Source organism: Aythya ferina (genome assembly GCF_964211825.1).
Source record: "Aythya ferina genome assembly, chromosome: 4".
In the NCBI taxonomy this organism is placed as follows: Eukaryota; Metazoa; Chordata; class Aves; order Anseriformes; family Anatidae; genus Aythya; species Aythya ferina.
This window is the reverse complement of record NC_140300.1, coordinates 2005387-2022098: the sequence shown is the minus strand read 5'-3', so window position 1 is coordinate 2022098 and position 16712 is coordinate 2005387. Positions and strand designations below refer to the sequence as shown.

The following is a 16712-nucleotide window of genomic DNA, read 5'->3' as shown; positions in this document are numbered from 1 at the left end:
GCAGGAGCTGCCAGGGGCAAGGGCATGGATTTGGGGGGCACAGGAGGGGAATGGCAGGCAGGGGGGGCGCAGGATGAGGCCGCATGGCAGCGGCAAGGCCCGGCGGAGCTTCGTGGGGAGACAGGCAGAGGGAGCTGTGCGGGAGGAAAGCGGCAGCGAGGAGCGGTCCGGGCTCAGGCTGCAAAGGAGAAGGAGGAGGAGGAGGAGGAGGAGGAGGAGGAGGAGGAGGAGGAGGAGGAGGAGGAGGCTGCCAGCGCTCGCCCTCCCCTCCTTCCCTCTCCCTCCATCCCTCCATCCATCCCTCTCCCTCCCTCCATCCCTCTCCCTCCCTCCCTCCTTCCACCCTTCGCCATGCGCAGCCCCCCCTGAGCCCCGCAGCGCCCCGGGGGTGCCCAGCATCCCCTCTCCCCACCCCGGCGGGGGCCTTCAGCCTCTACCCACCTCCTCCTCCTCCTCCCTCCGGCCTCCCCCCTCCTCCCGCAGCCCTCCCCCTTCCCTTCTGCCCTTCCCCAGGGCTCTCCATGGAGCTGCCGGCCGCAGGGAGCCGGCTGCTGCCCGAGGGGCCGGGAGCCCTCAGCTCTCCTCCCACCGCCCCGACCAAGCCCTGAAGCCTCCTCCTTTGTGCACCGGGGCGGGTGGGAGCTCTCGGAGCCCCCCCTTCCCTTCCTCTGCTCCCCCCCGGAGGCTCGGTGGGGACGGGGAAGCGGCGGAGATGCTGCCCTGGCCGCAGGAGCGAGGAGCAGGTAGGAGGGATGCTGATCCCTGGGGGGCTGCCGCCGGTTTTGGGGACAAAGCTGATGCCATGGGGGGGCAAAAGGGGACCCGCTGTGCCCTGATCCGGGGGGGCCCGGCTGCCCTGCACCCCCCCGTGCTGTCACTGCAGCCCCAGCTGGGGAAGGATGGGGACCGGCACCCTCCTTCCCCGCCGCTCCCCCCTGGAGCCTGCTGATAATTCCGTATTTTATTTAATTTAATTTAATTTTATTTTATTGGGAGGGAGGTGGGAATTTTTATTTTTTATTTTTTTATTAAAAAAAAAAAAAAGCCAAACAATGCGAAGAAAGGATCCATGATGGATCGGAGGTAGCAGCCCAGGGATGGGTTTTGCTGCTGCTGCTGCAATCTCCCGGTGGCCACGAGCGCTGCCGGGCTCGGGATGCTGCGGGCTTGTAGGGCGGCCACGGCGGCATCAAACCCTAAATCCTGGTCCCTAGTGAGGGGAAGGAACCAGGAGAGGTTTTTTGGAGCTAGGGCTTTACCCAGGACGAGGGGCGAGGCGCTGTGGGCATCGCACCCGCCTGGGTCGCATCCTGCCCTGGCTTAGGGCTGGAAAATCCCGAGCGAGGCAAATCGGGGACCCCGGGAGATGCGGGCAGGGATCCAGGCCTCAAATATCAGCAGCACGATGCCGTGGCCCTACGGCCCTACAGCAGAAAAGCGCTTTATCATCCCCCCACGGCACCCGATGGAAACCCAGAGCTCCCGGCCCTGCTTTGTGCTGCCGGCGCTGAGCCAGGAGGGGTGAAGGGGAGAGGATGGATGCGTTTTGTAACTACCCCAAAATACAAACCCGGCCAGCAGACGGCTTCGGGAGCAGCCAGGCAGCCCCGTAAATCCACCCAGCACATCTGTGTTCTTTTTTTATTAGTATTCTCCGCATGGATTTCTTTCCCTTAGTAATTTTTCCCTAAAAAAAAAGGGTTTTGAGGTGTGCGCTGAGCCCCGGGGGATATGGGTGGCTCTGAGCCTCCTGGGCGGAGGAGGGATCAGTGGTGATTTAGCCCTCTTGAAGGTCCGTGGTTTTTGGGGTGCAAAGGGGCTCAGAGGGGTTTTAGGGTGCAGGGAATTGCCCTCTTGCAGAGGGGTGAGCCAAGGCTGCTCCCACCCATGGGTGCCCTCGGTGCTCTGGGGTGGGGAACAGCCACGGCGTCTCTTTTGGGGCAGAAACGTGGGTGTTTTTTTGTGTTGTTTTTTTTTTTTTTTCAAGCTGGAATCCCGTGCCCGGCCAGCGGCTTGATGCACGGAGCCAGCCTAAAATAATTAAACCAAATTCCTCGAGAGAGGAGGAGGAGATAGCTGGGTGCTCCCGGCCCTGCGCGGGAAACATCACGGTTTCCTCTGGCCTGCCCTGTTCCCCAAGGGTTTTGCTTCCCCCGATACCTTGTAGGGTTTGTGAGGAGGGGATAAAACAGGTCCCCATGGAAACACGGCGTGGGGAAGCCAGCTTGTCCTCTGCAGCTCCACAGCTCGGGGGTCCCACAGCCCTGGGGTCAAAAAAAAATCATGAGGAGCAGGATCCTGATGTGGAGCCACGAGGTGACCCCAGTTGGCCCCTGGAGATGTCTCATTCCTACACCACCTCCCTGGGGACATCTTGGGGCTTTGTGGCCAAGCCCCCATGGGTTTGGGTTGGTCTGGGAGGACCAGGAGGGAAGGAGGAGCAGGAGGGAAGAGGTGGACAGCCCAGCACCCATGGGGTGATCCCATCACAGCCACGGGAATTAGGAGGAGCCACAGCTGAATTAGGAGGAATTTCTTTTCAGATAGAGTTGTCGGGTGTAGGGATGGGGTGACAGGGAGGTGGTGGAGTCCCCGTCCCTGGGGGTGTTCAAGGAAGGTTTGGACGTGGTGCCTGGGGGACGTGGTTCAGTGGTGACAGTGGTGGTAGGGGTTGGTTGGGCCAGATGATCCTGGAGGGTTTTTCCAGGCTTAATTATTCGGGGATTCCATGACGTGGGCTATCAGGACTGGGTCACCCTTTGCTGGGAGGAGGTGGGATCCAACCACGGGGATGCTCCTTGGGCTGGAGACCCCTGGCACCACAGAGGCCCCTTGCATGGTCTTTGTGCAGGAAAGCGCACAGGACACCCCTCTGCAGCAAGCCCAGGGCTGATGGGCAGAGATTCCCCATGGGTTGTCCACCTTCCCTATGGCTGGGAACCTCCCTAAGGACTGTGCACCTCCCAAATTGTTGTGGGCCACCCCAAAGGGCCATGGATCTTCCCAACAAGAGTTGTGGATCTTCCCAAGGGTTGTAGACCTTCCCAAGGGGTGTGGATCTTCCCAAGGTCTGTGGATCTTCCCAAGGGTTGTGGATCTTCCCAAGGGTCATGGATCTTTCCCAAGGTCTGTGGATCTTCCCACGGGTTGTAGATCTTCCCAAGGGTTGTAGATCTTCCCAAGGGTTGTGGATCTTCCCAAGGGTTTTGGACCTTCCCAAGGGTTGTGGACCTTCCCAAGGGTTGTGGACCTTCCCAACAACAGTTGTGGATCTCCCCAATTGTTGTGGACCTTCCCAAGGCTTTCAGACCTTTCCCAAGAGGAGGCTGATCACGTCCCCAAGGCTTGTGGGTCTTCCCAAAGGTTGTGCCAAGAAGAAGGACCAGGGAAGGACTTTTTGGGGCCTGGCCATCCCCGTGTCACTAACCCCCCTCTCTCTTCCAGCGCCCAGCACCACCCGATGCTGACGCCCCCCCCAGGACTTGCCGGACCCCTTCTCCCACCCCAGGGCTCCCACCCCACCATGTCCCAGCGGAGTTGTGGCCCCACCATCCGGGCTTCCCCCACCCATCCTACGCGCCTCCCGTCCGTCTGCCCCGCGCCATGAGCGGGGCCGCACGGTTCCCCTGCGTCGGGGCGCGTAGCTGAGGGATGGCCTCGCTGGACCTTCCCTACCGGTGTCCGCGGTGCGGGGAGCACAAACGTTTCCGCAGCCTCTCCTCGCTGCGGGCTCACCTGGAGTACAACCACACCTACGAGACCCTCTACGTCCTCTCCAAGACCAACAGCATCTGCGATGCCGCCGTCTTCCCCCTGGCCGCCGACGGGGCGCTGCTGACGCCGGCCGCCCGGCGGGACTACTTTGAGAGCACCTCCTTCCAAGGCAAGGAGCAGCGCTTCTCCTGCGACCTCGTCCCCGCCGAGGAGCTGGAACCGGCCCCGTCCTCCTCCCCCTCGCCCCGCTATGTCCACGAGATCGAAATCCCCCTGACCGAGATCTTCACCCGGGGCAAAGCCGTGGCGCCGGCCCCCACGCCGCCGGCCGCGATGGACGCTGCCTACGAGGAAGGGCTGGCCCGGCTGAAAATCCGCGCCTTCGAGAAGCTGGAGGTGGACAAGCGGCTGGAGAAGCTGACGGAGGAGGTGGAGCAGAAGATCGCCTCGCAGGTCGGCCGGCTCCAGGTGGAGCTGGACCGCAAGAGCTCGGAGCTGGAGAAAGCCAAGCAGGAGAGCCTGCGGCTCAGCCGCGAGAAGCAGGAGCTGGAGGACCGGGCGTCCGAGCTGTCCCGCCAGGTGGACGTCAGCGTGGAGATGCTGGCCTCCCTCAAGCAGGACCTGGTGCAGAAGGAGCAGGAGCTCACCCGCAAGCAGCAGTGAGTCCTTTGTTCCTCCTTCTTGCAGTGGGGTGGGGGGACATAAACCCCGGGGATGAGCCCGATGCTGTCACCAAACCCTTTTGCGCAAGCCCCTTGGCATCATCACTCGTCATGGTTTGCTTCTTATCCCACTTACACTTGAGCTCCTCCGTGTCCGTGACCAAGCTGCCACGGCACGTCAGGCCACCCCAGAGCCACCAGTGACCCATGGCATGGCCAAGCTGGGGATGCTCATGGCCATCAGGCTGAGGAACAGGGTGCTGGTGGATCTAAATCTCCCTAGAGAAGCCCTCCTACCCATCCACCATCCCCATAAATCCCCCAACTCCTCCGGGGACAGACCATGAGCTGGCAGCAGGCTGGGGCTCACAGAAGCCCCTGTGAAAAGCAGGGTTAAAAAAGGAATTCATAGCAAAATAATAATAATAATAATAATGTGTTGCCATTTTTACGATTCTCCACGCCCCTCCCAGCTTAAATTAATATTTCCAGTCAGGCTTCATCACAAGGTGTGGAGGTTGCAGGCTAAATCTGCACCCAGCCCCTGTGCCTGGTGACACCCAAGAGCCGTGGCCGGTGATGTTTGTTCCCTGCAGCCATGGGCACGGGGAGGTTTATGGCACCTCGGCTCCGTTGGCTTTGCCAGGGGAGTTTTTCCACTCGGTCCACGGGAATGAGAGAGGCAGGAGATAACCATCAGCATCCCCTTACGCTGCTGGCCGCGTGCCAGCGCCCCATTTGCCTTCCAAATCTCAGGGATCCCTCGCCGGGAGCCTTCCCAAATTATTACCGGCGAGCTCCCCCTGCAAATGGCAGGTTTGGGGGCAATTAGTTGGTAATTAAAGGGCAGTAATAACCGACAGCATGAATGGCATCGCTGTGGGCTGCCTCCTCCTCCCTCTCCTTCCCCTTTGCACTCCAGGGCATGCGTGCAGCCGGGTGTGCAAGGCTGGGTGTGCACAGGGCAGGAGCACAGAGCTGTGGTTGTGCAGCTGTCAGTGTGAGGGTGGTTTTGTGAGTGTGTATCCATGTGTGCACCATCATCTGTGCATTTATGGCGGGGGGATTTCGGGGAGCCATCGGTGTGCACGCAGCTGGGTGTGTCTGGGTGTGCGTGTTCACGGGTGTGCACGCTGTGTGTGTGTGTGTACCAGGCTGCTTTTTCTTTCTTTCTTTTTTTTTTTTTTTTTTGCGTTTCCATGGTGCTTTGGCACGTAAGAGCGGCTCTGCACGTGGGTGTGATGCTCCTGTGGGTGGGCGTGGGGTGCGTGTGCCTGGGTGTGCAAGCGTGCGGTCGTGGGACGGGCGCGTTTGCAGGGTTGCATGCCCCATGCACGTGTTTATGGGACACACGTGCTCATGGGGCTGTGAAGGCTGAGTGTGCCTGTGCGTATCCACACGCATTTTTGGGGAATCGGATGAAGTCAGCAGTGGTGTGCGTGCCTGGGTTCACGCACGTGTGGGGTGAGAGCAGGTCACCGTGCACGCTGCGTGTCGGGGACAACATCGCGGTGCCTCAGCACAGCAAACCCCTTGCCAGGACGCATCCAGAGGCTCAAGGCTCTGAACTGTTAATTAATACATTAATGAAGGAGCTGAAGGTGATATGGGATATGGAGCTGAGTGGGGTTTAAGCGTTCAGGCTGTCCTTGGGTTCATTCCCTTAAATCTGCCCCTCTGTAATCCTTCAGCATCATCGTCCTCCTCCCTCTGCTCTGCCATGCCCGGGGGCCTCACCCCAGTCCTGGTAGCGAGGGTGCCTTCTAGAAAAGGTGCTGGAGACACCATCCCCACCAAAAATAAGTGGCTGCATCCATCCTGCGTCCCCATTGTTCCCAAATGTGGAACCATCCGGGCTGGGAGACCCCCCAAAACGAGGCTGATGATGGACTGGGGATGCGCACGAGCATCCCTGCCCAGCTGCCACCTCTCCCTGTCCCACCTCCGCGCAGGGAGGTGCTGCAGATCGACCAGTTCCTGAAGGAGACGGCCGCCCGCGAGGCCAACGCCAAGGTGCGCCTCCAGCACTTCATCGAGGAGCTGCTGGACCGGGCGGACCGCGCCGAGAAGCAGCTCCAGATCATCAGCAGCAGCTGCGGCACCACCCCGAACGGCAGCCTGGGTCGCTGCGGCACGCCGGGCGCCAAGGCCATCGGCCGACCGGTACCGGCACGGGCACAGGCACGGGCACCCCACATATTTGGGAGCGAGAGCTCGCGTGGTTTCTGGGGTGGCTGCAAAAGGGTTGAGCGGGGACGCGGGGACACCGTTTTGGGACGTGGGTGACGCTGGCGAGGGGGTTCCCAAAGGGTCTTGGTTGGTGTCCGGGTGCCACGCGGTGGGTGAGGTGCGGGGGTGATGCTGGGGGTGTAATTCTGCATCCCGTGTGGGTATGGCCCGAAATATCAGTGGTGATGGGGGATGTCTACCTGCATTCCCCACATCCAATGGGTTTCTCCACGTTGGCTCCTCACATCCCCTCTCCCCACAGAGAGAGCGGCACCCAGGACCAGGGCCGGCCGTGCACGGCCCCTACGCCATCCCCAACCAGCGCTCCTCCTCCAGCACCGGGTGAGTGTGCCCATTTGGGATTTTAACGGGACGGGAGGCACCCACGGGAAGGAGATTCCTGTGGCAGGGCCTGAGGTTGGACACCTCCATCCCCCCAGGGCCTCGAGCAGGGCGAAAGCGGTGTCGCAGAGCTCGGGCTGCTACGACAGCGACAGCGCGGAGCCGTGCCCCACCGACGACACCGCCGACGGGCACCCCTACGCGGCGCGGGACGGCGGCCGGGGCTCGGGGCTGCGGCGCCAGGCCATCCAAAATTGGCACCGCCGGCCCTACCGCAACAGCACCGAGGGCGAGGAGGGAGACGTCTCCGATGTAGGGTCCCGAACCACCGAGTCGGAGGCTGAAGGTTGGGACCCGGAGGTGCCCGGCATCGCCGCGTCCCGGCACCCCGGTAGCTGCAGGCTGACTGGTGAGACCATTCTGGGGGGATCAAGGATGGGGAGGGAGTGAGGTGGGGGACAGGGATGCCACCACCGTGGTGCGTGGAGGTTTTGGGTTGCCTTTTTCCTTTCCCCCGTCTCCGAAAGGAGCATCCCTTCCCCGGCTTGCTGGCGGTGCTGACGGCACACGTCCCACAGCCAGGTCCGAGGGGGCTATGTGCAAGGGGGGCCGGCTGGAGAGGGGCAGCCCCGGGCACTCCAGCGAGGTGATCAGCCCCGAGATCCTCAAGATGAGGGCAGCACTCTTCTGCATCTTCACCTACCTGGACACCAAGACCCTGCTGCGGGCGGCCGAGGTGTGCAAGGACTGGAAATTCGTGGCCCGGCACCCGGCCGTGTGGACGCGGGTGCTGCTGGAGAACGCCAGGGTCTCCTCCAAGGTACGGGGACAGGGGTGAGGGCACACACACACGGATTCACTCCTGCACGTGCATTTTCACATCATTCTGGCTATGTTTGTGCATGAAAAAAAAAAGGATTGTGTGTGTGTGCGTGTGCGGTGGGGTGTGCACAGCCCTGCCCCAGATAGCCAAGGCTGGGTGGCACGGGACATCACTCAAAGTCCCCCCCCCCCAGTGACAGCCACCCCTGTCCCCCAGTTCCTGGCCATGCTGTCCCAGTGGTGCACCCAGATGCACTCCCTCACCCTCCAAAACCTCAAGCCACGCCAGCGGGGGAAGAAGGAGAGCAAGGAGGACTACATGAAGAGCACGCGGTGAGTCCCCGCGGCACCGGGCACCCCCCCCAGCACCCTCCCAGGGATGGTGATGCTCCACGAGCACCGATGACCCGTTTCCACTCATGGCCTTTCATCACCCCCCCTGGCTCCTGCCGTGGGTTTTGGGACCCGGCATCCAACCCCAAGGGGATCTAACCCATCGGGGGTGGTTGCAGGGAGCGTGAGCAGGGTTCCCCGTGCCTGATCCTGCCTCCGTTCCCCGCAGGGGCTGCCTGGAAGCGGGGCTGGAGTCCCTGCTGAAGGCCACGGGCAGCAACCTGCTCATCCTCCGCATCTCGCACTGCCCCAACGTGCTGACCGACCGCTCGCTCTGGCTGGCCAGCTGCTACTGCCGGGCCCTGCAGGCCGTCACCTACAGGTAAGGGCAGCTCGTGGGGAACATCTTTGGGACCCCTCTGGTGCCCGTCACCATCCCCTGTGTCCCCAAGGAGCAATTCAAGCTCTTCTTGCAAGCTTCATCCTCTTCTGGCGTGTTCCCAAGTTGGCGTTTCCCTTGCTGGCCCGTTTCCAGCTGGAAGTGTGTCTGGGGTTTTGGTGCAGGGATGCTGCTTGATGTTAGAGAAGGGCAAAGGAGGAGAGGGGCACCAAAACAGGGTCCCGGTGGGGTTCTGCCTGCCTGTCACTGCCTGCTGAGGGCTCCTAGTCGGGAGCAGAGCCCTCAGGGTCCCCCCGTGCTGGATACAAGGACTGGTGTGCTAGGGAATCACCAAAACCCACCGTGAATACCCAAGGGCAAGGACACGAACCCTGGGACCGTGCCCAGGTCCTGGAGGAGCTCAGGGGCTGCTCCTGCACCTTGGCCACCTCCCGAGGAGGCTCTGCCTCCTGTGGAGACAGGATTTAGTTTTCCTATCCACTTAGGGAGGATCTTTGCTCCATTTTACTCCACTGCCTCCTGTAGGAACCACTCAGGCTCAGCACCCCACATCACCTTCAGGCACTGGGTCTCCTCATCCCACATAGGATGGAGAGACTCTTGGGTTGGGCAAGTGTGCCCGGGGCAACCCCACAAGTTGTACCAAGTTCTTGGCTGCTGCGGGGACCCCACACTGCGAGGACTCGGCCACCAGCCCTTCGAGGGCACATGGCCAACCTGTGACTCTGACTCATGCCCAATTAACCCAGCGCACGCCCAGGGGGCTCTCGGCAAGCACCTTCAGTGCAGATGTGTGAAACGGTCACGATAACACCCCCTCGCTTATTTTTAGGCTCGCCTGAAGTTTCGAAGTAGGTCATTTGGAGTTAGGAAGCCTCAGCCCTCAGCAGGGATCAGTGCAGGGACGTGGCTGGAGACCTCAGCACGAGCTGGTGGCCTCGGGACAGCGATCCCTGACATCGCTGCTGCGCTGCTTTGCTTCAGGGAGCCACGGGTGTCAGTGGGAGCACCCCTGAGCCCGTGGCATGGCACAAATACCGGGTGGGGAGGTATTTGTGAAACCATCCCAGTGGGATCTGCAGGGGCGTAATGTTTGCCCTGCATGGGCAGTCCCAGTTCAACCCCTTGCGCCCATCCAAGCACCTGAGCACCACGCGGCTGATGTGCCACCTTGTTTTGGAAGACTTCAGCCTTCAACCTCGCCTTCCACCATCAGCCTCACCTCCAAATCCAGCCTCAGCCTCACCTCGCCTTCTATTTTTCTAGATATTACGTGTCTGTAAGCCCAGTTCCTGATGGAAATGCCTTCAGCCTCCTTAAATGTGTGGGTGGTGGTTCCTGGGCGAGCTGCAGGCTGTATGCAGTGGGAGCAGCCCCCCACATGTCCCCTGTGTCATTCCAGGAGCTCTACGGACCCCGTGGGTCATGAAGTCATCTGGGCCCTCGGAGCAGGCTGCAGGGACATCATCTCCCTCCAGGTCGCACCTCTGCACCCATGGTAAGGGTCCTGCTGAGGCTGGAAGGAGCCAGGCTGAGCACGGGGGCTGGAAGGAAGTCGGGTCTCAGGTCCACATTTTCTTGTGGGATCCCTGGGAGCTGGATCCTGGGGGACCAGGAGCTCAGCCCCATCCCTGGCTGCAAAAAAAAAGGGAGATGCTGGGTGTGGGAACCTCCCTGCCAGCCAGGAATGCCTCTGGGGAGACTGCCAGACCCCAAATGGGGTCTGTGATAGCTCTGGTGGTGACACTGAACATGACTTATGGCACTGAACATGACATTTATCCCTGATGACTTATTTCTTCCCTGGGGAACACCTCAAGTGGCATGTAGGCTTCTCCACCTGCTGCTAGTTCGATCGCTGCAGGCAACAGAGCTCGGACCTCCAAAGGGGAAGGATCTGGGGCAGAGGGACTCCGCTGAGTGCATGTTCCTGCTCTGCCCTGGTTGTAGGAACTCCTGGCTCCTGAACTGTCCCGGTTGTAGGATCTCCTGGTTCCTGCTCAGCCCAGGGTAGCTGCTCCGATGGAGACATCTGCCCTGGGGCCACCTCCTGCCAGCGTGGCCACGCCACCCGCAGGGACGCTCGTGGTGGGAGGTGAGCTTTTCTGCCAGCCCTCCCCAGCTCTTCTTTCTTCTTCTTCTTCTCCCCAGCCAGCAGCCAACGCGTTTCAGCAACCGCTGCCTTCAGATGATCGGCCGGTGCTGGCCTCACCTGCGGGCGCTGGGCATCGGAGGGGCAGGCTGTGGTGTCCAGGGACTGGCCTCCTTAGGTAGGTGCTTCTCCTCCCAGGGGACAGGGAGAAGGACCCTTGGGTGATCTCAGGGCATGAATCCACCCCACGGATCCCCGAGGACCACGGGTGGATGCTGCTCCTCCTTGCCCCAACCCTTCTTCCCACCATCCCGGTGGTGTTGGATGTCCCCATCCCTTCCTGGGGCTGCTGACCGTGGGCTCTTTGTCCTTCCAGCCCGAAACTGCATGAGGCTGCAGGTCCTGGAGCTGGACCACGTGGCGGAGATCAACCAGGAGGTGGCAGCTGAGATGTGTCGCGAGGGGCTGAAGGGGCTGGAGATGCTGGTGCTGACCTCCACGCCGGTCACCCCCAAAGCCCTGCTGCACTTCAACAGTGAGTAGTCACTGGGTCATAACATCATCCGCTGACCAAAATGCCACCACAAATCCATAAAGCAGACCGTTCCAGCCAGTCCCACCAGCAGGAACACGCCACCGACACCACAAGGTGCTGGGACCTCTTGTAGACCACCATCCTCCCTGTGGAAGGCTTGGTCACCAAGAGTGGGTCTCCTCCGTCATCAGGATGAGGTTTTCCCAAATATTGAAGCTGTGAGGGGCACAGGATGGGTTGTAGGGCCAATCCCAGCCGTAGGGAGGCTGTTCCCACCAGTTATGGGGTGTCTCTGCCCCCAGGTGTGTGCCGGAACCTGAAGTCCATCGTCGTGCAGGTGGGCATCGTGGACTACTTCAAGGAGCCCCACAGCCCTGAGGCCAAGAAGATGTTTGAAGAAATGGTGAACAAGCTCCAGGTAAGGGGTGATGGTCCCGGGTCACCCAGTGAAAAACATTTTGGCTCTCTGGGGGACATCCTGAAGATTTACTCTGGTTCGGACCCAAGTCCCAAAGGCTAAAACAAGATCTAGCATGCTGCAGTTCCTTCCCACTGCCTTAATCCTTCTGCTGCTCTGCAAGTTTGTCCCTCGAGGACAGGAAAGGGCTGTTAATTCCACCCCCCCAGCACAACTTAAGATCCTATCTCTGTAAAATCAGTTAAAATCGACCCATAAAAGGAGAAATGGGGGTAATTTCAGTTACACGGTGCTGCAGAACTTGGTTTGTGATGCTCGGCAAGGTCTGGGCTGTCCTGGGTCTGGGCAAGGTCTCCAAAGCAGATGTCTCCACCCATGCCCAAGGGAAAAAAAGAGGAAAAAGAGAGGTTCTTCCACTTCTCTTCATCCTCTGGTTGCCTTCATCCTGCAGAGGGCTGGGCACAAGGTGAAACGCCTGTGGGATGCAGGGCAGGAGGTGCGGATGGAGGCCCACCAGCACACCCAGATGGGGCCACACGTCTCATATGGCTCCTGCACTGCTTATCCCTGGCACAGGAGCACCAGGGGGCAGAGACCCAGACCCACATCCACCCCTGAGCTCGGGGACACCTTGAGAGGAGTTTTGGAGTCCCCCTCCTTGCCCACCACCACGCAAATGGCTCCCTGTTGATGTCGCCTGCCCCTAAGTATCGCTGCCCCCTGGAGAAGGTGCCTTAAACCAAGCAGAACCCAACCCCAGAGCTGGCTTCAGGGGCGTTGAGGCAGTCCCACAAGGGACCCAAATCCCCACGGGGTGTGGGTGGTGGGGTGGCACCAGGGCAGACCCCTTCCCATGGCTAGGACACGAGGTCTTCTCCCCTTTTCCCTCACCGGCCCCTTAGGGGCGGCGGGGCCTGCCACATCCCACCCCAACCCCGCTCCCTGCTCCTCCTCCAGGCCCTGAGGAAAAGACCCGGCTTCTCCAAGATCTTACACATCAAGGTGGAAGGAGGCTGCTAGACCTTCAGGGACCCACCAAGCACATTCCCTCACCCGCCCGGCGGAGCCTGAGGCCCCGCACAACCGAACCCAAGCCCGCCGCGCTCCTGGAGCCCGGAGACGCCGGCCACATGCACAAAAAAAAAATAATAATAAAACCCAAAACTCTCCAGGCCTTAGTGAGCAGCCTGTGCTCGCCCCGTGGCCGGCTCCATGGCCGTGTGGCGGGCCAGAAGGTGCTACTTAGGGGAATTTTTCAGCTGCCCAAAGGGGCAGGCCCGTGCTGTTTCCCCGGAGGGAAGACGGCTTCGAACCCCGCGGCTGCTCATCGCCAAGGATCCTTGTTTGGGGAATGTCTTTTTCTTTTGAACTCTTTTTTTGTTTTGAGGGGGGGTTATTTATTTTGTTTTTGGTTTTATTTTGGCCTTTTGTTGGTGTGGGAGCTGAGGATGGCTCAGGCCACCACCCCCTTGGGCCCTTCACAGAGCGCCGGGCCCCGTGGGTCACCCCCAGACCATCCTGTCCCCTCCGTGGGCTGGTGGAGGAGGGCTGGGTCCGTCCTCTGCTCGCTTTCATCACATTTCTGTGACAGAAAACCCAAAGTTGGGTCAACGCTGCCCAGAAACCAGCAGCCACGACAGCACAAGCACAGCACAGCTGCGTCTGGAGGACACCAGGAGAAGGCTGCTCGTCCAGAGGCCTCCAGCCTCGTGCCCCCTGCACCCAGCCCTCCCTGCCAAGGCAATAAACCAGCCCCAATGTCCTCGCCCACCAGGATACAGGGGTCATGCTCCCATCCCCACCAGTGCTGACCACCCACCCGAGCTCCTTCTGGAGCCAGTTGTCCTGCGTGGAGAGAGGGACTGGCACAGGACACCCAAATCTGTCCTCTCCTCACCATCCCCAGCAGCCTGAAGGAGAAACCCAGGCCAAATCAACCCCAAATCCAAAGCAGCTGGAGGAAGCACCAGCCCAACTGCCCTGGTAGAGCCCCTATCTCCATCCACCGCTTCTTTTCTAGCTCTGCTTTTGTTCTTCTGGCTCTCTCCTTCCTGCAATGGCATCAGCCCCCAAACCCCCTTCTTTTTTCCAAAGGAGAAGGTTCTTGAAAGGCTTCCAGCAGGGTCAAGCATCTCCATCCTCAGCCCTAAGAGAAGACCCCAGGGGACCCCCGTCACAGCACTGCCCACAGCAGGGACCCGGTGCCCTTATCCACGGCCCCAACCAGGTGTGCTTGGACCCCACGCCTTATGCCGAGAGGAGCCAACTGGGAAGAGCAGATTTGGGAAGGATTTGTCTTCTTCTGGGCCACCGTTGAAGGTTTTGGTGCCTGTTGGCCAACGGGGCAACCCATGGTGCATGCGGGGCTGAGACGAGCCGGCTCTTCCCAAGCATCTCCCCTTCCTCCAGCCCTACCAGGGTGCTGGGCTGCCACCGAGCATCCCCTTGGGATGGAGGAGACCGCAGGCCCATCCCAGTACCGCCTTCCCTATCCACACCACTGACCTCAGCCAGGAGCTCCGACCACGCTGGAAACCCATGGGGACCCCAACGGAAAGCACCCAAATCACCGAGGCCGACGGCGGGGTGGAGGCAACTCCTGGTTCTCCGACCCCATAAGACCATTTCGTCCCCTCCTCATCCCATCTCCGCTCTCTCCTCCGAAGCAGGGTAGGGTCGTGTGCCTTTTTTTTGGCCATAACCCCCGACGTGAAGCACCTCCACCCCCCCGCTGACTCCCCGTGCGCACTGAGTGCGGGATCCCCAAAAATTGCCTGCGAGAAACCACCACGTCCTGGGGACAAGCTCCCACCATGGGTTACCTCCACCCCGGAGAGGCTGGGACACGCAGAAACGGGGGCACAAGGAGCGAGGGGTGCCCCCACCAGCAAAAAAAAAAAAAAAAAACACCCATCAAAGCCACAGCCCCCGGCCCCGTGTGCCGCTGTTGTCACCATCCCACAAGCGTGGTGGCCCTGGTGGGGACGTCCCCATGGGAAACGGCGCAGAGACTTGTGAAATTCCCTTCAAAGAAACAAAGTAAGTATTTATTTCTATTAAAAAAAAAAAAAAAGAAGGAAAAAAAAAAAAGAGGTTTTAAAGGAAAATTATATATTCAGCATGTTTATACACTCTATGCTTAAAGACTATCGTGTCGGAGAGTCGTGGCCTGAGGCTGAAGGTGGCTGCCCCGATGTGCTGCTGGACCCTGCTGGCTCCTGGAGGCTGTGGGAATGGGGCTGGGGAGAGGCTGGGGAGATGTTGAGGACTTGGAGAGACCTTCGGTGCCCACCTGAGTGGCTGCTGGTGTTGCCGGTGCACATTTTGGCTTGTGGACATGGTGCTGTGGGGCATCGTTGGGTGGTTTGGCTTTGTGTGACATCCCTGTTCCCCAAATCGGTGCTTCGGTGCGTCACCGGGACCACACCAAACCAGCTGCCTCCCCTCGGGGCACTCCCCAAAAGTCCAATTTCTGGCTTGGCAAAGCCCCTTTTTTTACAAAATCCCATGAGGACACGAGGCCTTGAGTGGGTTCAAGGCTCTGAAGATGGAACGTGAGGGGTTTTTTTTCCCCTTTTTCTTTTCAATGCCTGGGCTTGGACACATCCCTTCCTCCTCCTCCTCCTCTTCCTCAGCCAGGGATGAAGGCATCTGCCATGGAGTGACGTGGGCTTGGTGGTAATGAGAGCCCTGCATCCCCGCAGCCCTCCCGGGGGCTCCTAATTGCTGAGTTGTTAATGGCAACAAGCTCATTAACGGCGTCTCGGTGATGGTTTCCCTGCTGGCTCCCAGTCCCACGGGCACGGTGCCACCGGGTGCCCCGCAGCCCCCATCACCCACCCTCTTTTTCCCCCCATGGGTGCTCAGTGACGCTTCTCTCGGTCATGGGGCTTCAGCCCCAATCCCTCTGGAAACGATGGAGACCAAAAATCCCAAATCCCCCGGGAACACCCCAAAACCACGCGGCGCTTTAGGGTGCCGGCAGGGAAGGGACTGCTGTAGCGTGAGCTCAACCCCATACCAGACCCTAGAGAAGCCCCACTGGGGCTCTGCGATGACAATCCCCAGCCAAAGCTCCAGGGGCGAGCAGCTTTCTTTTGGGGTTGTGGTGGCTTCCCACAGGACCCGTTTTGGGGGATTTCTTCCTTTTCTAGCGAGCTTGCCCAAAGTTGTCCCATGGCCAACGTTAGCAGCGTTCCCCTTCTCTTGAACCCCGGTGCTGGGCAGGGGCATCAAGAGGAATAACACCAGCAAAAGCCAGCTCGGGGGCCAAACTCACCCCAAATCCATGTTTTTTTCTGCCTCCCTCCCTCGTCTGTTGGGGTTTTTTTCTCCAGGAGAGGAGAAAAGCCCCCTGTTGGCTCCATCCAAGGAGGATTTCGATTTATCCAGCAAGCGAGGCGGATGGCAAGGGAAAAATATCCCAAATGTCACCATGGGGTCACAGCCCCGGCTGCCACCCAAGGCACGGGCAAGGCCAGGTCTTACACAGCCGAAAGGCTCTGAATTAGGTTCAAAAGAACAAAAAACAAGCAAAATATGTGAAAAATGTTGATAAAGGCTCTTAGGCTCTTCTCAGAGCAGACAATGAGAGGTTTCCCTCGGCTCTAAGAGGAGCCACGATGAAGCCAGCCCCAACTGGGAGCTGGCACGTGGCTCCAGCCTCTCCTTTTGGGTTGAAAACCTGCAGGTTCGGGTGGAGCAAAAGCGGTTGGGAATTGGTGCCAAATGACAACATGCTTTAAAAAATAATAATAATAATAAAATAAAAAAGCGGGGAGCAGGGTGATTTCAGCAGCTGGAAATGGTTTGTTGCAACCAAAGCGTGGTGTAGGGTGAGGGGGGCGATGCTCGGCCGGCCCTGCCAGCGGGAGGAGAAGCTGCTGCAAACCCCTCGGTGCTGCACAGCAGCAAGGAGAGGGGAAATAAAAAAAAAAAAAAAAAAAAAGCAGGAAAATCAAACGGGATTTTCTGAGCCAGCCTCCAGGACCCAGCCCCGAGGGGGCAGGATCCGGGCTGGGGCCGGGGCCAAGCGGGTGCAATGGTTGGGGGGCGGGCGGGGTGGCTGTGGGGTCAGCACACATTTGCTTCGAGATAATCAGCGGACGGACGGATGGACAGACAGACGGGCTCCCCGAGGGACAGACACACGTCCCCCATGGCAA

At 59.9% G+C, this 16712-nt stretch overlaps 1 protein-coding gene across 1 annotated transcript; it reads left to right on the top strand.

The window, feature by feature from the left end:
* The first annotated feature begins 206 nt into the window (after window positions 1-206).
* Window positions 207-16545, top strand: FBXO41 (F-box protein 41). The gene is made up of 13 exons (XM_084517736.1): window positions 207-743; window positions 3445-4373; window positions 6329-6557; window positions 6868-6947; window positions 7046-7356; window positions 7526-7767; window positions 7987-8102; window positions 8332-8484; window positions 9905-10000; window positions 10654-10772; window positions 10971-11129; window positions 11432-11547; window positions 12505-16545. Exons 2-13 carry the CDS (start codon window positions 3652-3654, stop codon window positions 12565-12567), a joined length of 2406 nt encoding a protein of 801 aa, XP_084373862.1. The 5' UTR covers window positions 207-743; window positions 3445-3651; the 3' UTR covers window positions 12568-16545.
* The last annotated feature ends 167 nt before the right edge of the window (window positions 16546-16712 follow it).